Here is a 20,608-nt window from a genome sequence, read left to right on the forward strand (position 1 = left end):
ATTACACTTTAGTGATCAGGGGCACAACCTTTTAAAATGTTCAGATAGAAATATGTTATGTAGAACAAACTTGCATCTGCAACCTGAGAACAATGAATCATGTCTGCTCTATTCATGGCGTTACTTACTATCTGCGATGTTTGACAACGTTTGGCAACTGAACGTTGCCCTGGTATTGAAGAAGACATTAATTGTAGCTGAGAAAGGCCACCCTCAGTCTCTGGTGCATTCAAATAATTCCTTATCTTATCTTTGTGGTAAGCATGTTTTTCAATGCATCTTTTCTGGATCTCGTGTCAGTATTATATAGTGGTTATAATTCCTCTGAGTTGTTGTCATGCAGTTCATGATCAGAGCTACCTACTGAACACACAACACCTTCATGATCAAACTCAAGTGTACAAAATATCCACACAAAAATACACTTTAATGATATCAAGATACATTTGTTGATTTTGATTTCATGAGTCCTTAGAGTTTCATAATACTGTTTGTATACACATTATCAGACAGGTGAATTAAAACCATACTAGACCACATTCTGTATGGTCATTCTGGTGCGGCTGACTATCCATGAGCACAACTGTGGGTGTAGAGGAAGTGACGTGCTGTATAGAACACTGAGAAACAGGAAGCACTTCAGACTATTTCTCCCGGAACACAAAATGCAGAAGATAGTGACAGAGTATGGAACAGATTGTCAGTTACAGTCACTTACATTATTAATGGAGTGACACACCTGGCGCCCAACGATAAGGCAATGAACTGCAATAAGATGTCACATCATCTGAATAGACATGTCGAAGCTCAGAGGGGCAGGAGAGCCTCCATGACTGGCCAACATACACATCTGAACTGTAAGAAGAGGTGGAAGAAGGAACAGGGCAGGAGAGGGAAAGAGTTGCTCCTCAGGAACCGCTGAGTGGAGTTCTCGTCCTCCTTTCCTCTCTCTCTCCCCGTGCGGCCGGCCAGCTCTTGGCTGTAACCCAGAGGAATTCTCTAGTGGCCTTGGTAAATCTACCATTTAGAATAACAGCGGACTGCAGCCGGAGACAGTGTGGGGGTCCTCACTGGGTTGCGTCCCAATGGCACCCTATTCCCTATATAGTGCACAATGTAGGGAATAGGGTGCCATTTTAGCACATGACTGTGGGCAGGAAGAGAGAGAGGGGGGTCTGACCTGAAGGTTAAACAGGAAGACACTGTTGATTGACTGCTCCTGGTTACTTAACTGCAGCTCCCTGGGCTAATGCCTAGGAGTTTAGCTCAGTGGGCTTTCATAGTCTTGTGGTGTCACGTTAGTGCACAGACTGGCTCCAGTCTGGAGAAGGCTTCAGCTGTACAGCGCTCAGTGGTATCATCAGAAACACACCTATCAATCATACTCATCAATCATAACAGGCAGGCAATCATACTAGTTAATCAATCATACTAGTCAATCAATCATACTAGTCAATCATACTACTGATGCTTACTGAGATGCAGTTTCTGGGGTGCTACTGTATGTCTAGCGTGTCTGCATGAATGTCTGTAGCATGTCTGTAGCGTGTCTGCATGAATGTCTGTAGCATGTCTGTAGCGTGTCTGCATGAATGTCTGCAGCATGTCTGTAGCGTGTCTGCATGAATGTCTGTAGCATGTCTGTAGCGTGTCTGCATGAATGTCTGTAGCGTGTCTGTAGGAATGTCTGTAGCGTGTCTGAATGAATGTCTGCAGCATGTCTGTAGCGTGTCTGTAGGAATGTCTGTAGCGTTTCTGAATGAATGTCTGCAGCATGTCTGTAGCGTGTCTGTAGGAATGTCTGCAGCATGTCTGTAGCGTGTCTGAATGAATGTCTGTAGCGTGTCTGAATGAATGTCTGTAGCGTGTCTGCATGAATGTCTGCATGAATGTCTGTAGCGTGTCTGCATGAATGTCTGTAGCGTGTCTGCATGAATGTCTGTATGAATGTCTGTAGCGTGTCTGCATGAATGTCTGTAGCGTGTCTGCATGAATGTCTGTATGAATGGCTGTATGAATGTCTGTAGCGTGTCTGTATGAATGTCTGTAGCGTGTCTGTATGAATGTCTGTAGAGTGTCCACATGAAAGTCTGTAGTGTCTGTATGAATGTCTGTTGTGTCTGTAGCGTGTCTGTATGAAAGTCTGTAGAGTGTCTGTATGAATGTCTGCATGAATGTCTGTAGCGTGTCTGCATGAATGTCTGTGGCGTGTCTACATGAAAGTCTGTAGCGTGTCTGCATGAAAGTCTGTAGCGTGTCTGTAGTGTCTGTAGCGTGTCCTCAACACGTCCGTAGCATGTCTGTAGCCTGTCCATATTAATGTCTGCAGTGTGTCTGTAGCATGTCTGTGGCGTGTCTGTATGAAAGTGATGCTTACTGAGATGCAGTTACTGGGGTGCTACTGTATGTCTAGCGTGTCTGCAGGACTGTCTGTAGCGTGTTGTAAAACTGTCTGTAGCGTGTCTGACTGTAGCGTGTCGTAAAACAGTAAAACTGTCTAGTGTGTCTGTAGGACAGTCTGTAGTGTGTCTGTGGGACCGCCCGTGGGACCGTCTGTAACGTGTCTGTCTTTCAGACTGTCTGTAGCGCATCCGCAGGACCATCTGGAGTGCGTCCATAGGACAGTCTGTAGCGTGTCTGTTTTTCGGACTATTGGCGTCTGTCGTACGGACTGTGTACGACCGTCTGTCGGACTGTCTGTGGCGCGTCTGTAGGGCTGTCTGTGAGCATGTCTGTCGTTCGGGCTGTCTGTAGCGTGTCTGTAGGGCCGCCCGTAGCGTGGCTGTTGGACTGCCAGTAATGTGTCCATAGGACCACCTGTAGTGCGTCTGTAGTGTGTCCGTAGGACCACCTGTAGGACCATCTGTAGTGCGTCTGTAGTGTGTCCGTAGGACCGCCTGTAGGACCATCTGTAGTGCGTCTGTAGTGTGTCCGTAGGACCGCCTGTAGTGCGTCTGTAGTGTGTCCGTAGGACCACCTGTAGGACCATCTGTAGTGCGTCTGTAGTGTGTCCGTAGGACCGCCTGTAGGACCATCTGTAGTGCGTCTGTAGTGTGTCCGTAGGACCACCTGTAGGACCATCTGTAGCGCGTCTGTAGCGTGTCCGTAGGACCACCTGTAGGACCATCTGTAATGCGTCTGTAGTGTGTCCGTAGGACCGCCTGTAGGACCATCTGTAGTGCGTCTGTAGTGTGTCCGTAGGACCGCCTGTAGGACCAACTGTAGTGCGTCTGTAGTGTGTCCGTAGGACCACCTGTAGGACCATCTGTAGTGCGTCTGTAGCGTGTCCGTAGGACCGCCTGTAGGACCATCTGTAGTGCGTCTGTAGTGTGTCAGTAGGACTACCTGTAGGACCATCTGTAGCGCGCCCACAGGACCGTCTGTAGCGTGTCCATAGGACTGTCTGTAGTGTGTGTCTTTCGGACTGTGTGGCGTGTCTGTCGTTTGGACTGTCTGTAGGACCGTCTGTCGGGCTGTCTGTAACGTGTCCGCGGGGCCGTCCGTAGCGCGCCCGCGGGACCGTCAGCAGCGCTGCCCCGGGACCGTCAGCAGTGTGTCCCCGGGACCGTCAGCAGTGTGTCCCCGGGACCGTCAGCAGTGTGTCCCCGGGACCGTCAGCAGTGTGTCCCCGGGACCGTCAGCAGCGCTGCCCCGGGACCGTCAGCAGTGTGTCCCCGGGACCGTCAGCAGTGTGTCCCCGGGACCGTCAGCAGCGCTGCCCGGGACCGTCAGCAGTGTGTCCCCGGGACCGTCAGCAGTGTGTCCCCGGGACCGTCAGCAGCGCTGCCCCGGGACCGTCAGCAGTGTGTCCCCGGGACCGTCTGTAGCGTGTCCCCGGGACCGTCTGTAACGTGTCCCCGGGACCGTCTGTAGCGTGTCCCCGGGACCGTCTGTAGCGTGTCCCCGGGACCGTCTGTAGCGTGTCCCCGGGACCGTCTGTAGCGTGTCCCCGGGACCGTCTGTAAGCGTGTCCCCGGGACCGTCTGTAGCGTGTCCCGGGACCGTCTGTAACGTGTCCCGGGACCGTCTGTAGCGTGTCCCCGGGACCGTCTGTAGCGTGTCCCCGGGACCGTCTGTAACGTGTCCCCGGGACCGTCTGTAGCGTGTCCCGGGACCGTCTGTAGCGTGTCCCCGGGACCGTCTGTAGCGTGTCCCCGGGACCGTCTGTAGCGTGTCCCCGGACCGTCTGTAGCGTGTCCCCGGGACCGTCTGTAGCGTGTCCCCGGGACCGTCTGTAGCGTGTCCCCGGGACCGTCTGTAGCGTGTCCCCGGACTGTCTGTAGCGTGTCCCGGGACCGTCTGTAGCGTGTCCCGGGACCGTCTGTAGCGTGTCCCCGGACTGTCTGTAGCGTGTCCCCGGGACCGTCTGTAGCGTGTCCCCGGGACCGTCTGTAGCGTGTCCCCGGGACCGTCTGTAAGCGTGTCCCCGGGACCGTCTGTAGCGTGTCCCCGGGACCGTCTGTAGCGTGTCCCCGGACTGTCTGTAGCGTGTCCCCCGGGACCGTCTGTAGCGTGTCCCCGGGACCGTCTGTAAGCGTGTCCCGGGACCGTCTGTAAGCGTGTCCCGGGACCGTCTGTAACGTGTCCCGGGACCGTCTGTAACGTGTCCCGGGACCGTCTGTAGCGTGTGTCCCGGGACCGTCTGTAGCGTGTGTCCCGGGACCGTCTGTAAGCGTGTCCCCGGGACCGTCTGTAACGTGTCCCCGGGACCGTCTGTAGCGTGTCCCCGATACCGCTTGTAGCGTGTCCCCGGGACCGTCTGTAGTGTGTCCCCGGACCGTCTGTAGCGTGTCCCGGGACCGTCTGTAGCGTGTCCCGGGACCGTCTGTAGCGTGTGTCCCCGGGACCGTCTGTAACGTGTCCCCGGGACCGTCTGTAACGTGTCCCCGATACCGTCTGTAGCGTGTCCCCGGGACCGTCTGTAACGTGTCCCCGGGACCGTCTGTAACGTGTCCCCGGGACCGTCTGTAGCGTGTCCCCGGGACCGTCTGTAGCGTGTGTCCCCGGGACCGTCTGTAGCGTGTCCCCGATACCGCTTGTAGCGTGTCCCCGGGACTGTCTGCGAGTATGTTACCACAACAGTAACATTTGTGCCTTGAATCCAATAAAAGTTTCAATAATTAATCTTTAAACCAAATCAATTGAAAATCTCCTTTGGATCTTCCTAGTGCTACTTACTGTATGTACAACATTGTCACCCCAGTCGAGTGAACTCTAGTAAACCTCAGCGTCACAGAGAGAGTCACTACAGAACTGGGGGGCTCTCTGTGACAGCCTGAGTGTCTGCTCCAGCATGTTGAGGCACCTGGAAGCCTGGGGTTGCACATTAGCTGAAATCAGAGGATCTAAGCTATGTCTGCTATTTCTGCATCCCAAATAGCCCATACAGCCCTGGTCAAAAGCAGTGCACTCTGTAGGGAATAGGGTGCTATTTGAGACACACTATGAATGTGCTGCTACAGACAGACGCTGTGTCCTGGGCTCTCTAATAGTAGGAATCCTAACGATGGAAGCTGGCCATCAGAGAATGTACCAGTTTATTTACTTTTCCATGGTTACCCACCTCATGCACTACAAGTCACAAGTCATATGTGCCAGAACTGGACTTGAAAACCAGTACAGTTTGTATTTAATCATCAAGTATCTAGAATTATAATACTACCAACACATTCCCACTTTGAAACAACAAAGCTGAATGTTACATATCTATGGGTGGTGATGGGTCGTGATGGGTGGTGATGGGTCGTGAGGTATGGTAGGGTATACGACAGAACACACCATGTACTATAATCGTATAGTACATCAGTACTGCATATGGTGACTATATTTATACATGTTCGTACTGTATAAATATAGATAAGTATATCTATGTACATTTGGATATTTAAACAATCAAATAAATAATACAAATATAATGAAATGTTACAGTGAGTACGATTTGAGAAACGCTATATTAGAGCCCCAAAAAGTCCTAACACTTCAAATAAAAATCAGGATAATAATACCTATTATATTTCAATAATAAACAGAAACGTCGGTGGACTACAATCTGGAGTAACTGAACGAGCTACACCATGTTACCTGCAGATTTACCATTTGGGACTGCTGGAATGACTGGAGAGGAGAGGGAGAGAGAGAGTGGGGGGGGGGCTGCGATGGTGACACGGTCGGGGGGGGGAGAATCAGGATAGTTAGGGTCCAATGTCTCTTTCACCTCCGGATGTCTGTGGCCTCAGGGTCTTCCTGCTCCGCCGCCACCCCAGCCTCGGGGCTCTGTCGGCGGGGACCCTGGCTGCGGCTGCGGGGGTGGGCGTTGAAGCCTCCTTTACTGGACTTGTCCTTGTCCCCCTGTCGGGGGGGTCGGGGGTGGTCTGGCTCAGAGTGGGGGGACCCATGGCGGCGGTGATCGGGGGAGGAAGGGGCCTGACCAGGAGGGGGGGCGAGGGAAGAGCAGACACTCAGGCTGTCACAGAGAGCCCCCCAGTTCTGCTCACACTGCAGCCGGACGCTCCTGGTTAAGGCCTCCTTCACCTCCTCCCCACAGCTCAGTAGGATGTTAACCAGCTCCACATACGGCCTGTGGGGGGAGATCATGGGATTATTAAACTAATATTGGGCTGGACATCCACAGCTTGGTATGGGTGGTTGACCTTCTAGGTAAGTTAAAAGGGGAAGAGGCAGAAAGAAGAGTAGAGAAGGCAGAGAGAATGACACAAAGGGTCAGAGATAAAGAGAGATGTAAGTCCTCTTCACCCTTTAGGAAAGAGAAGGGATGAGGCAGACGAGAAAGACACTGATGAATGCAACCATCCTCACCCTTTAGGGAAGAGGTCCTGGAAGTGGATCATCTCCACCATGACCGCAACGTTCTCCTTGGCTGCAGAACACAGGTTGTGTCTGAGGTAACACTCTCTCTGCAGCTGGAACACCATCTCTTTAATGGCCAGGCACTTCCTGCTGATGCAGCTGAACTTGTGTCTCAAGCCGTGGGCCATGCACTTTAGAGCATCCTTGATGAACGACTTACCCTAAACCCACACAGTAGATATAGAACACTCAACCCTAAACCAACACAGTAGATATAGAACACTCAACCCTAAACCCACACAGTAGATACAGAACACTCAACCCTAAACACACACAGTAGATATAGAACACTCAACCCTAAACCAACACAGTAGATATAGAACACTCAACCCTAAACCAACACAGTAGATACAGAACACTCAACCCTAAACACACACAGTAGATATAGAACACTCAACCCTAAACACACACAGTAGATATAGAACACTCAACCCTAAACCAACACAGTAGATATAGAACACTCAACCCTAAACCAACACAGTAGATATAGAACACTCAACCCGAACCCTAAACCCACACAGACATATAGAACAATCAACCCTAAACCCACATAGTAGATATAGAACACTCAACCCGAACCCTAAACCCACACAGTAGATATAGAACACTCAACCCTAAACCAACACAGTAGATATAGAACACTCAACCCGAACCCTAAACCCACACAGACATATAGAACACTCAACCCTAAACCCACATAGTAGATATAGAACACTCAACCCGAACCCTAAACCCACATGGTAGATATAGAACACTCAACCCTAAACCCACACAGTAGATATAGAACACTCAACCCTAAACCCACACAGTAGATATAGAACACTCAACCCTAAACCCACACAGTAGATATAGAACACTCAACCCTAAACCCACACAGTAGATATAGAACACTCAACCCTAAACCCACACAGTAGATATAGAACACTCAACCCTTACCCTAAACCCACAGACATATAAACTCAGCAAAAAAATAAAAGTCCATTTTCACCCCGTCTTTCAAATATAATTCGGAAAAATTCAAATAACTTCACATATCTTCATTGTAAAGTGTTTAAACACTGTTTCCCATGCTTGTTCAATGAACCAGCCGGGACAAAGCCTGTTCTACCCGTTTGACAGGGGATCTGGCTGGGAATTGTACCAGCTAGCTACCCCTGGACCTGGAGCCCTCTGCCCTGATACACAGAGACCTGACCTCCATGGGAGAGGAAAGGGGACTGGGGTACACACACACGCGTTGGCTACGGATGCAAACAACTCAATAAATGCACGTGTGCACTAACTTATACGCATGTACGCACATACACATGTAGTCTTATACACACAAACATACAGAGTGTCTTACCTGGGAGTCAAACTTTCCGGCGTTGTGTAGGAAGGTCAGACAGATCTCCTGCAGGCCTCTGATCTCACAGGAGTTGTTCTCAAAACACTCAAACACACCACAGCCCACGTCTCCTGCACTCACCAGACAGTGCTGGATCTCAGCTGGACGGAGAGAGATGGAGAGAGAGTTGTCACTGAAAGTTACGGTCAACAATCAAGCATCAACCTCTATCCCCATGACATGTAGTGATACAGGCCATGGTCTTAAGCATAGTGTCAGAGTCGTTTCCCCCTTGTCGTCTCAGAGCCGTTTCCCCTTTGTCGTCTCAGAGCCGTTTCCCCCTTGTCGTCTCAGAGCCGTTTCCCCTTTGTCGTCTCAGAGCCGTTTCCCCCTTGTCGTCTCAGAGCCGTTTGCCCCTTGTCGTCTCAGAGCCGTTTCCCCCTTGTCGTCTCAGAGCCGTTTCCCCCTTGTCGTCTCAGAGCCGTTTCCCCCTTTTCGTCTCAGAGCCGTTTCCACCTTGTCGTCTCAGAGCCGTTTCCACCTTGTCGTCTCAGAGCCGTTTCCCCCTTGTCGTCTCAGAGCCGTTTCCCCCTTGTCGTCTCAGAGCCGTTTCCCCCTTGTCGTCTCAGAGCCGTTTCCCCCTTGTCGTCTCAGAGCCGTTTCCCCCTTGTCGTCTCAGAGCCGTTTCCCCCTTGTCGTCTCAGAGCCGTTTCCCCCTTGTCGTCTTTTTAACCTAAGGTTCTGCTAGAGTAAGAGTTCTAGGATCCTTTTCTCAAATAGAGACAACCTTGAGACCGTATTTTGTCCCCCCTTGTTTCTTTGTCCACGTGTAACAAACAAAAACATTTATAACAAAAAAAGTTTCATGTTTTCATAGTTTCCCACCAGGTTACTCTGGCCAATCAGTAACATGAATCATTCAGCTGGGGATGAAAGAAAATGACAAGTGGTTTGGTCTGGACATCCAGGCTGGGATTTGAGTTCCCCTGGCAGACAGCTTCTATGTGGACCCTGGTCCAAAGCAGTGCACTATATAGGAAATAGGGTTCCATTTGGGATTCACATTCTTTCTACGGTCAGTATAGTAGATGAATACTAAACCAGCCTCCAGGCTTCGGTGCCAGAGACAAGAAAACCACATGTCTTTGTGGAGAAGACAAGAAAACAACATGTCTCTGTGGAGAAGACAAGAAAACAACACTGTCTCTGTGGAGAAGACAAGAAAACAACACTGTCTCTGTGGAGAAGACAAGAAAACAACACTGTCTCTGTGGAGAAGACAAGAAAACAACACTGTCTCTGTGGAGAAGACAAGAAAACAACACTGTCTCTGTGGAGAAGACAAGAAAACAACACTGTCTCTGTGGAGAAGACAAGAAAACAACATGTCTCTGTGGAGAAGACAAGAAAACAACACTGTCTCTGTGGAGAAGACAAGAAAACAACACTGTCTCTGTGGAGAAGACAAGAAAACAACACTGTCTCTGTGGAGAAGACAAGAAAACAACACTGTCTCTGTGGAGAAGACAAGAAAACAACATGTCTCTGTGGAGAAGACAAGAAAACAACACTGTCTCTGTGGAGAAGACAAGAAAACAACACTGTCTCTGTGGAGAAGACAAGAAAACAACACTGTCTCTGTGGAGAAGACAAGAAAACAACATGTCTCTGTGGAGAAGAGAAGAAAACAACACTGTCTCTGTGGAGAAGACAAGAAAACAACACTGTCTCTGTGGAGAAGACAAGAAAACAACACTGTCTCTGTGGAGAAGATAAGAAAACAACATGTCTCTGTGGAGAAGACAAGAAAACAACATGTCTCTGTGGAGAAGACAAGAAAACAACACTGTCTCTGTGGAGAAGACAAGAAAACAACATGTCTCTGTGGAGAAGACAAGAAAACAACACTGTCTCTGTGGAGAAGACAAGAAAACAACACTGTCTCTGTGGAGAAGACAAGAAAACAACACTGTCTCTGTGGAGAAGATAAGAAAACAACATGTCTCTGTGGAGAAGACAAGAAAACAACATGTCTCTGTGGAGAAGACAAGAAAACAACATGTATCTGTGGAGAAGACAAGAAAACAACATGTCTCTGTGGAGAAGATAAGAAAACAACATGTCTCTGTGGAGAAGACAAGAAAACAACACGGTCTCTGTGGAGAAGACAAGAAAACAACACTGTCTCTGTGGAGAAGACAAGAAAACAACATGTCTCTGTGGAGAAGACAAGAAAACAACACTGTCTCTGTGGAGAAGACAAGAAAACAACACTGTCTCTGTGGAGAAGACAAGAAAACCACACTGTCTCTGTGGAGAAGACAAGAAAACAACATGTCTCTGTGGAGAAGACAAGAAAACAACACTGTCTCTGTGGAGAAGACAAGAAAACAACACTGTCTCTGTGGAGAAGACAAGAAAACCACACTGTCTCTGTGGAGAAGACAAGAAAACCACATGTCTCTGTGGAGAAGATAAGAAAACAACACTGTCTCTGTGGAGAAGACAAGAAAACAACACTGTCTCTGTGGAGAAGACAAGAAAACAACACTGTCTCTGTGGAGAAGACAAGAAAACCACATGTCTCTGTGGAAAAGACAAGAAAACAACACTGTCTCTGTGGAGAAGATAAGAAAACAACATGTCTCTGTGGAGAAGATAAGAAAACAACACTGTCTCTGTGGAGAAGATAAGAAAACAACACTGTCTCTGTGGAGAAGACAAGAAAACAACATGTCTCTGTGGAGAAGATAAGAAAACAACACTGTCTCTGTGGAGAAGATAAGAAAACAACACTGTCTCTGTGGAGAAGATAAGAAAACAACATGTCTCTGTGGAGAAGACAAGAAAACAACACTGTCTCTGTGGAGAAGATAAGAAAACAACATGTCTCTGTGGAGAAGACAAGAAAACAACATGTCTCTGTGGAGAAGATAAGAAAACAACACTGTCTCTGTGGAGAAGATAAGAAAACAACACTGTCTCTGTGGAGAAGATAAGAAAACAACATGTCTCTGTGGAGAAGACAAGAAAACAACATGTCTCTGTGGAGAAGATAAGAAAACAACACTGTCTCTGTGGAGAAGACAAGAAAACAACACTGTCTCTGTGGAGAAGACAAGAAAACAACACTGTCTCTGTGGAGAAGACAAGAAAACCACATGTCTCTGTGGAGAAGACAAGAAAACAACATGTCTCTGTGGAGAAGACAAGAAAACAACACTGTCTCTGTGGAGAAGATAAGAAAACAACATGTCTCTGTGGAGAAGACAAGAAAACAACATGTCTCTGTGGAGAAGATAAGAAAACAACACTGTCTCTGTGGAGAAGACAAGAAAACAACATGTCTCTGTGGAGAAGATAAGAAAACAACACTGTCTCTGTGGAGAAGACAAGAAAACAACACTGTCTCTGTGGAGAAGACAAGAAAACCACACTGTCTCTGTGGAGAAGACAAGAAAACAACACTGTCTCTGTGGAGAAGACAAGAAAACAACATGTCTCTGTGGAGAAGACAAGAAAACAACATGTCTCTGTGGAGAAGACAAGAAAACAACATGTCTCTGTGGAGAAGATAAGAAAACAACACTGTCTCTGTGGAGAAGATAAGAAAACAACACTGTCTCTGTGGAGAAGATAAGAAAACAACATGTCTCTGTGGAGAAGATAAGAAAACAACACTGTCTCTGTGGAGAAGACAAGAAAACAACACTGTCTCTGTGGAGAAGACAAGAAAACCACACTGTCTCTGTGGAGAAGACAAGAAAACAACACTGTCTCTGTGGAGAAGACAAGAAAACAACATGTCTCTGTGGAGAAGACAAGAAAACAACATGTCTCTGTAGAGAAGACAAGAAAACCACACTGTCTCTGTGGAGAAGACAAGAAAACAACACGGTCTCTGTGGAGAAGACAAGAAAACCACATGTCTCTGTGGAGAAGATAAGAAAACCACACTGTCTCTGTGGAGAAGACAAGAAAACCACACTGTCTCTGTGGAGAAGACAAGAAAACCACACTGTCTCTGTGGAGAAGACAAGAAAACAACATGTCTCTGTGGAGAAGACAAGAAAACCACATGTCTCTGTGGAGAAGACAAGAAAACCACACTGTCTCTGTGGAGAAGACAAGAAAACCACACTGTCTCTGTGGAGAAGACAAGAAAACCACACTGTCTCTGTGGAGAAGACAAGAAAACCACATGTCTCTGTGGAGAAGACAAGAAAACAACACTGTCTCTGTGGAGAAGACAAGAAAACCACACTCTCTTCACAGAGAGAAGAATGCAGATGAATGCAGGGTGACAGAGAGATTATTACTGTGTCATTCTGCGTCAAAATACATCTGCATTGCCTGCTGTGGGGATAGGAGGGGATGCTGCAGTGCAGATACAGCGTTGGGTACTAGAGACCATACAAACGCAGAAGGCATCTCCCTCTATTGTGCGTTTACGGAGTCAACAGGTGTCAGTTTTCCTGGTATTAAACTATCATGTAGATGAGACTGCCTGTGTATTAATTAGTGTTCCCTGTCTGTGTTGCCAGTATACATATTTGACCCCCATCTGCTTTTCACAAGAACTTTCCAAGTGACCGCCTGGCTGGGCTGCTGTGGGGAGATGGACTGGTCCTGTCCCAAATGGCACCCTATTCCCTATATAGTGCACTGTAGGGGATAGAGTGGGACACATAAAATGTTTCATAATGCAGTCTAATGTGACATGACTCTGGTAAGACCAGTGGTTGATGTTTACATTGAAACCGGAGTATCCAAATGTACAGAGAAGATGTGTAACAGTCCAGTCCAGGGCCGTAGTAGGTTGGCAGGTGACACCACCCTTTGGCCTCTTGCTGTCCATGTAACTCAGTTGTTAGAGCATGGCACCATCGCAACGCCAGGGTTGTGGGTTCGGTTCCCACGGGGGACCAGTATGAAAATATATATATATATATATACACACTCACTAATGTAAGTCACTCTGGATAAGAGTGTCTGTTAAATGACTGAAATGAGAACGTTATACAACGTCTGACAAGTGGCAGCTAAGGAGGACAGAAATAAAACAAATGATAGTGGACCAAAAAGAAATGACCAGGAGAGAGGGAAGAGCCTGTTAACCCCAAATGGTAGGATATTTAGAGAGGCCTTCCCACAGGAGAAAAGCAGCCACTTTCAGTTTATGTAAACGGTTATGTAACATATAGTATATGTGGACACACTGTTAGGCTACACACACTGTTAGGCTACACACACTGTAGGCCTATTATAAGTGTTTATTTTGGACTATACAGGTTCAAAACATGTATTTTAATAACTTCTGTAATCAGTCTTGAAGAACCACAGAGAGAGTGAGTCCCATCAGTTGGGGGCTGAAAGGTTATTCATCTCCCTCTCCTCTCGTCACTGTCACTGAGGCACTCTGTCCACGTGGGATAGAATCACTAACTACACCGGGTATGACCCTCCATATGGGCCGTTGAGAACGGGTCAGCACGAGAAAAAAAACCTAGGATATACAGTCTTGGATATACAGCATATCTTAATGGGAGATATGAATGAATTAATAGACCTATAGCATTTCAACAGCGGATCACTGTAAGTGTGATATTTGATAGCCTAGGCAGATTAATCTCACGAGCCCTCCGGTCAGAATAAATAACGAATTAACGCAGTAGATTTATTTGAGAAATGATGCTCGTCAACAAGCACTGCTCTGTTGGGGGGTTGTGTGTCTGTGTGTGTATGAGATGGGGGGGGTGTAAGGGTGTGGGCATTGAGTTGAACTTTGGTGCGCTGCAGGAAAAGTGAGCCGAGTGCTTGTGTTGGCGTTTACACGGGAATGTGCGTGGATCGTACGAGCTGGCCGCAACGTGCATTGAATTACACAGTGGTGTGAGACTGACTGAGGGACTCTACTGTGCACAGCTGCGTCAGAGCTGTCCCTGCAACTACAAGGATTTAAACCCTTACATTCTCATGATTTCTATATTGTTTAATGGAGAAGTATATCATAATATTGGTTATTGTAAATAGACTGTAGCCATTTCCTAAGATTCCTGTTAAGAATACTGAAACAGCCCTGCATGAGGCGATTGCATCATTCCCTATCAACATGCGTTGTAGGAGCCTAACAACCAGCAGTTCAAGCCTGGAGTCCACTGTAGGAGCACAGACACCAATAGTATTTGCAGGACGAGAGTACTTAACATCTCTGAACGTAAATTGCGAACCGATTTTACATGTAGAATCGTGTAAGAAATGTCGGCAGTCAGGCGTCTACAACGGGTGGTCCCTAAAACACAGCGCGCGGAATGTTTGGCAGATGAACACTCATTCCACATACAGGTAACTCCGTGGCGGGTAAAATTCTGTATTTCATATTACAACAGCGTAAAATTGACTGTATTATACTTAAGTAATAAAGGGGGTGTGCTATATGGCCAATATACCACGGCTAAATTGTTCTTATGCACGAAACAGAGCGCCTGGATACAGCCCTTAGCTGGGGTATATCGGCCATATACCACAAACCCCCGAGGAGCCTTATTGCCCTTATAAACTGGTTACCAAAGTAATTAGAGCAGTAAAAAATGAATGTTTAAAAAAAAATCATACCCATGGTATATGGTCTGATATACCACTGCTGTCAGCCAATCAGGATTCAGGGCTCGAACCCCCTTGTTTGGAATGTAAAATAGTAAATGCTACCATAATCTGAATGAATTTAGGGGAGGGGTTTGTATTTCACAGAATGTTGCTGTAATTACAAGGGATTGGTGCAAGCAGGTTGGCTGCTTGATAATGCGTTTACACATTAATTCATATTTGATGTTTTATATCACTTGCACTTCTTGAGGCCTTAAGAAAGGCTTTCAAACTGGCAGAAAGTACAGGGAAAAACAGACCAAAAGGACATGGCAAAATGCTCAACCATTTAATTCAAGACTTGCTGCCACACTAATCTGGCCCCTAGACATTTTAAATTGATGGGGCACTATAACCACATATGAGTTAAATTGGTACAGCGTTCTCACTCCCAGGTGCAACAAATATAGCATCTACAAGGCAGCCTTAAAATATATTAATGAGCCAGAAACTACAACACCATGAACCCACTAGTGGTCAAACGGCTTCGGGTGCTCCAAAGATACAGTAAGGCACTGTATTCTGTTGGGTGGAATTTCAGTACCATATGCACTATAACCCCCAAAAATACAAATGTACTATTTTCCCATAATGCACCATAATTTACAGTATGCTACAGTTAATCATTTCAGAGTTTTTTTTTTTACTGTTGATAATACCTCAAATTACAGTTGTCCATTACAGTCAGTGGGGATTTTAGCATGTAAATCTAGGTGTCGCAAAAAAAAATATATATGTTTTAGATACATCCCAGCAAAGCCACTACACAACACTAAAAAAAGACATGAATTGCACTATAACGGTGACAAATGGTGCCCACAGACTGTTAAGGCCTACATAAAGCAGTCCCAACAGCAGAGCTTTATTTTCAGCACCATGGAGTGAATCCTTACCACTGCTACACCTGGTTATCAGCAGAGCTTTATTTTCAGCACCATGGAGTGAATCCTTACCACCGCTACACCTGGTTATCAGCAGAGCCTTGTCTGGCAGCAAAACAGTTCATTCAGCCTCATTTACTGCCTTTTAAAAACATAGCTGATATGGCTGACTTGCTTAAACAAATGTGGTTACAACTGACAATTGAGATGTACAAACTATGGCATAAGGGAACGATGAGCAGATAAGAGGAAATCCTTAATTTAGATTAAGACATTAATAAGTGAGCTAAGATGGACATGGTCAATATAATTATTTTTCAGCACTTTTGAAATGTACAGTGACAGAATTCAGAACATGGGACGTTTTTACAGTATTCTCCCTCTATACCAAGTCAGAACCGTAGGATAAATAAAGGGGGCATATTAGCAAAGAATGAAAGTTTTTACAATATTTGATGACATTTCTCTAAAACAGGCTATGGGCTACATGTGCACCACCAAGTCAGAACATGGACAAAATTAAGAGGGGGAAAGGACCAAATTATTAAAGGAGAGACACATGAGTTACTACCAGCTTACTACACAACATACACTTAGTATTACTTTCTTAGTTACAGTATACATATCTCCCTGGCATATTACATGATTTATACAGCAGCATACAATACATTTTTGGACTCACCGTTGTGCTGTGCTCACTTGAACAGGAAGGTGGCACAGCGGTCCTTCTTGTGGGCAAATTTTGTCGTGAGACTTTATCATCAAAGTATGCGATTCTCTGGATTTATGGTGCTTTCAAGACAACTGAGAACTCAGGGGAAAAAAACTAGGTTGAATCATGACGTCAGTGATCTTCAGGTCGGAGCTCTAGAAAGACCTGGCCTGAGTTCCCGACTTGGATGACCATTCCCAGTTGTCTTCAACTCACTGAAGTCTGAGATTTCCCAGTTCCGAGTTTCCAGTTGTTTAAAACGCAGCAGAAGTCATGCTGGATTGACAGCATGGCCAATGTATTCTACCTTTTCTGGCCAATGGTGTTGCGTGTCACACCAGCCTTCGCTTTGGCTCCCCCTCCTGTCCAGCTCAGGCGGTCGGCATTTCCGGCCTTCTCACTGCTGCCGAACTTGCTGCTGGCAAAACGCTCTTCAACCATCAACCCCGGACTTGTCTCGTCATCATTACACACACGGTTCCAATCCCCACTCAATCACTGTATATATACTCCCTCGGTCATTTGTCATTGTAAATGTTGCTTGTTTTCCTGAGATGAATCTCTCCTACTATTTAGCACTTTGGGTTTCAACCCAGTTTTATATATGGTGCTATAATAAATTCAGTAGTTCTAAACCTGCGACTGCCTCCTCCTCTCGACACTTGTGACATTGTGTGTGAATGTTTATTTATCCTTTTAAGCTTGGAAAAGAGACCCTTATAAACCCAGACTTGGACCACACCTCTCCACTGAATAGGAGGGGAAACAAAATAGTGATTGCTTTGCAACACTTGCAATTTCCAACTTGTTGCGATTTCCAACTTGTTGTGTAATGTTTATGTCCAATGGCTGATGAGCACCGATACGTGTTATCTATAATTTATCTTCATATGACAAGGATTGACAAGGATTTTCCAGTAGATTGTCAAAGTGATTCATGATGACTGCTTGTCTAGCTACGATTTTGAAAGTATGATGTTGACATGATCAGTCCAATCAAAGCTACGGTAGAAATAACGTGATCCAGGCTGTATCACATCTGACCGTGATTGGGAGTCCCATAGGGCGGCGCACAATTGACCCAGTGTCGTCCAGGTTTGGCCGTGGTAGGCTGTCATTGTAAATAAGAATTTGTGCTTAACTGACTTGCTACATTTTAAAAAGCATGTCATTTTATCTGTGGCCAATGACCTTGAGCCTTCTTGGATGGGCACTTCTACTGTAAATCTATGGTAGCACCCATTGGGCTTACTCTTTAGCTCTCACTGTAGATTGAGGCGTAGTGTCCCCATGATTGACAGAACAGTGAGCCAATCACAGCGAAACTAGAGAATATTACCAACCACTACACTCTGTATTTTCCACTGGCTGCCCCACCACCACAGAAAGCACTGAGCTGGGCTGAAACACCTGCATTTTGGAGGTGCCTGACTCAAGAAAGCAAAAAAGAGACCATGTTTGCAGGTGGCTTTATTAACCTTTATTTATTTATTTTTCACATTGCTTACAAACTGATATGACACGTATTAATGCAAAAATAACATGCAAAACAGGCAACAACAAAAATATTTTATTTCTTATAGCTAAACAGGTGGGGCCTGCCCTGAATGAAGGTCGCCACTGTTTACAGTGTAGCCTCTATTTCAACCACATGACAATCACTCATATGTGGTAGCCTGCTCATAGGCTAAGTCATTTTACCAAATTTGTTTAATTGAAATGCAAAACGAGTACTCGTTGCCAATGGATCGGCTGGATGTTGTCTAACTTTTAACCAATCACGTTGTATCGAGCATACCCAGAAAAAAAAACGTAATCACATACACCTAGAAGCTGCCATATACACCGTCTATCATGACTTACCTTGTGTCTGTCTATTAACAATTTACTAACATATGGAATTTCTGTCTCCCTGTTTTTGCAATATATGCACTTTGTGGATAATCTGAAATGGTAATCTCATCCATGATAAAACCAGTATGTCGAGAGAGAGAGAGAGAGAGAGAGAGAGAGAGAGAGAGAGAGAGAGAGAGAGCGGACGTGTTCCTCGCTCTAATATCCACAGCGCGGAGAGCACGTGCACACACAAGCATGCGGTACCACTCGCGCATATTTATCCCACTGACCTGTATTCTGATAACACAATTTATATATATACATATATATATATATGTGGTAGAAAGATAGAAAGATATATCTATCTTCGTGGGTGCGTGTGAGCACGTCTGTGTGGGCTCTTTCTTACCTGTGTTCTGCAGAGACATACGTCCTTTCTGGCTCGCCGGTTTCTCTGGCGGGTTGTCATGAACATCGATATTATCCAATCCCACCACTTGCTCCAGAACTGACAAAACCAGAAGTGCTGTTGCAAATTTGACCAACATTTCTGCCTCTCTATCTGCGAAGACCAGTAGGTACCTGTGTTATAATCTGTCTTCTCTTCGCTCTGAAACAACGATGCAGTGTTGGATCGGAAACGCGCCGGTCCAACCAGCCAGTCTGCTCTCTGTCTGTCTTTGTAACTCGTTGTACTCGGCTGTAGACTGTATTCAGGCAGGCAGCGCAGAGAGAGAGAGAGAGAGTGAACGCTGGCACCGCAGGGATGCTGCCTATATTTCCCAGAGCCAGGGCGGGTCGTCAATTTAGATGGAGTCAAGCAGGTGTTGTCAGCGGCCAATCAGACACGCAGACTTCCACGTCCAAGGTTGAGAGGGGAGTGTCCAGTGGCTGTAGCCGTATTTCCACATAAACTCTTGTAAAAAAAAAAAAAAAAAACTATCTATGGATAGGTGGTTATAAACTAGTGTTTGGCTAAGAAACCTGTGTCTCTTGTTGTTCCTTGCATCGGGAGGAAAGAAATGTGCAGCAGATGTAAACAGACATGTCAGAATCATGTTGGCATGCCAACAGCTATTAGCCTACAATGTAATAACATTTAATGATATTTACTGGACACATCTGTTGTGGCTAGATTTAGGTAATACTTTGAATAACATATTGGTGGATACAAGGGCAAACATATTTTCCTACACCATATGAGGAAACAGTGTATTGCTTGGTATATATTCCCAGCACCAGCCTTACTCTATTTGCACCCTAATATATTTTCTGTGTTATTACATGTTTATATTTATGATTTTGTTGTTTATTGCAGTTGCACTATCCACCATGTCTATATGATGCACGTTTCCTAATGGATCAGTAAAGTATTAACTCATATGCATGTGCCCACTGTCAGTGCTTCCTCTCCGAGAGAAACTGTGGCAAGAGACTGAAGCATTCTCCAAGACAAACTGAACAGATTGTCAAAGTACATGCATGCAGTATAGAACTTGTTCTTCTTTCCCTACTTTCACTGAATTCACTCCTTTCATAGACAGTCAGTCAATGGGCTCGTGGTCCAAGCAGGTGTTGGTGTTGTCCTGGAGCCATGCATGTTCTAAACTGGAGCAGGCATGAACTGGAGAGGCATGGTGGGATTCTCATCAAACACACACGCTGGGAGACGCATAGCTGCGGCTGGCAAGGTGCACCATCACGCCAGGGCTAAGACAATAAGGGAAGAGAGGAGGTAAGGAGGAGGAAGAGAGAAGAGTGGGTGGCAGGACAGGGACAGGCTGGTAGCATTTGACAGGGATAATTCGGAAGCCACCCCATACAGACAGACCAAACACTCAGAGAGAACCACAGAAACACAGTGTGTGGTGATGGTAATATGGACGTGTTTAACTGCTAACTATGAACTATTAACACTATTAACACACCATTGTCCCCTCCAAGCTGGGTCCCTGGGTCTGAACACCTCCCTCTGCAACTGGATCCTGGACTTCCTGACGGGCTGACCTCAGGTGGTGAGGGTAGGCAACATCACCTCCACCACGCTGACCCTTAACCCACGGTCCCCACAGGGGTGTGTGCTTAGTCCCCTACTGTACTCCCTGTTCACCCATGACTGTGTGGCCATGCATGACACCAACACCATTATCAAGTTCGCTGACGACATGACCTGATCACCAATGACAGTGAGGGAGGAGGTCAGTGACCTGGCTGGGTGGTGCAGGAGCAACAACCACTGCCTCAACGTCAACAAGACCAAGGAGCTTATCGTGGACTACAGGAAACAGGGGGGTGGGGGAGCATGCCCCATCCACATCGACGGATGGGGCATGCTAATAA

At 46.4% G+C, this 20,608-nt stretch overlaps 2 protein-coding genes across 5 annotated transcripts; both read right to left on the reverse strand.

Annotated features, from left to right (window-relative positions):
- Positions 1-408: 408 nt before the first annotated feature.
- LOC127928148 (uncharacterized) lies at positions 409-3,959 on the reverse strand. Of its 4 annotated transcripts, none has more exons than XM_052515238.1 (2): positions 3,254-3,959; positions 409-3,207 (listed from the first exon to the last, which is right to left on the reverse strand). In XM_052515238.1, exons 1-2 carry the CDS (start codon positions 3,355-3,357, stop codon positions 2,388-2,390), a joined length of 924 nt encoding a protein of 307 aa, XP_052371198.1. In that variant the 5' UTR covers positions 3,358-3,959; the 3' UTR covers positions 409-2,387. The 4 variants fall into 4 exon arrangements, with proteins under 4 accessions (XP_052371198.1, XP_052371210.1, XP_052371209.1 ...); XM_052515250.1 differs by having other exon boundaries at positions 409-3,069; positions 3,116-3,959; XM_052515249.1 differs by having other exon boundaries at positions 409-2,897; positions 2,978-3,959.
- An 861-nt stretch (positions 3,960-4,820) lies between these two features.
- LOC118381547 (stanniocalcin-2-like) lies at positions 4,821-19,340 on the reverse strand. The gene is made up of 4 exons (XM_052515251.1): positions 18,678-19,340; positions 8,213-8,355; positions 6,817-7,028; positions 4,821-6,577 (listed from the first exon to the last, which is right to left on the reverse strand). The coding sequence occupies exons 1-4, from the start codon at positions 18,814-18,816 to the stop codon at positions 6,211-6,213; spliced, it is 861 nt and encodes a 286-aa protein (XP_052371211.1). The 5' UTR covers positions 18,817-19,340; the 3' UTR covers positions 4,821-6,210.
- Between the last annotated feature and the right edge of the window lie 1,268 nt (positions 19,341-20,608).

The sequence above is a fragment of the Oncorhynchus keta genome, chromosome 4 (genome assembly GCF_023373465.1).
Source record: "Oncorhynchus keta strain PuntledgeMale-10-30-2019 chromosome 4, Oket_V2, whole genome shotgun sequence".
NCBI lineage: Eukaryota > Metazoa > Chordata > Actinopteri > Salmoniformes > Salmonidae > Oncorhynchus > Oncorhynchus keta.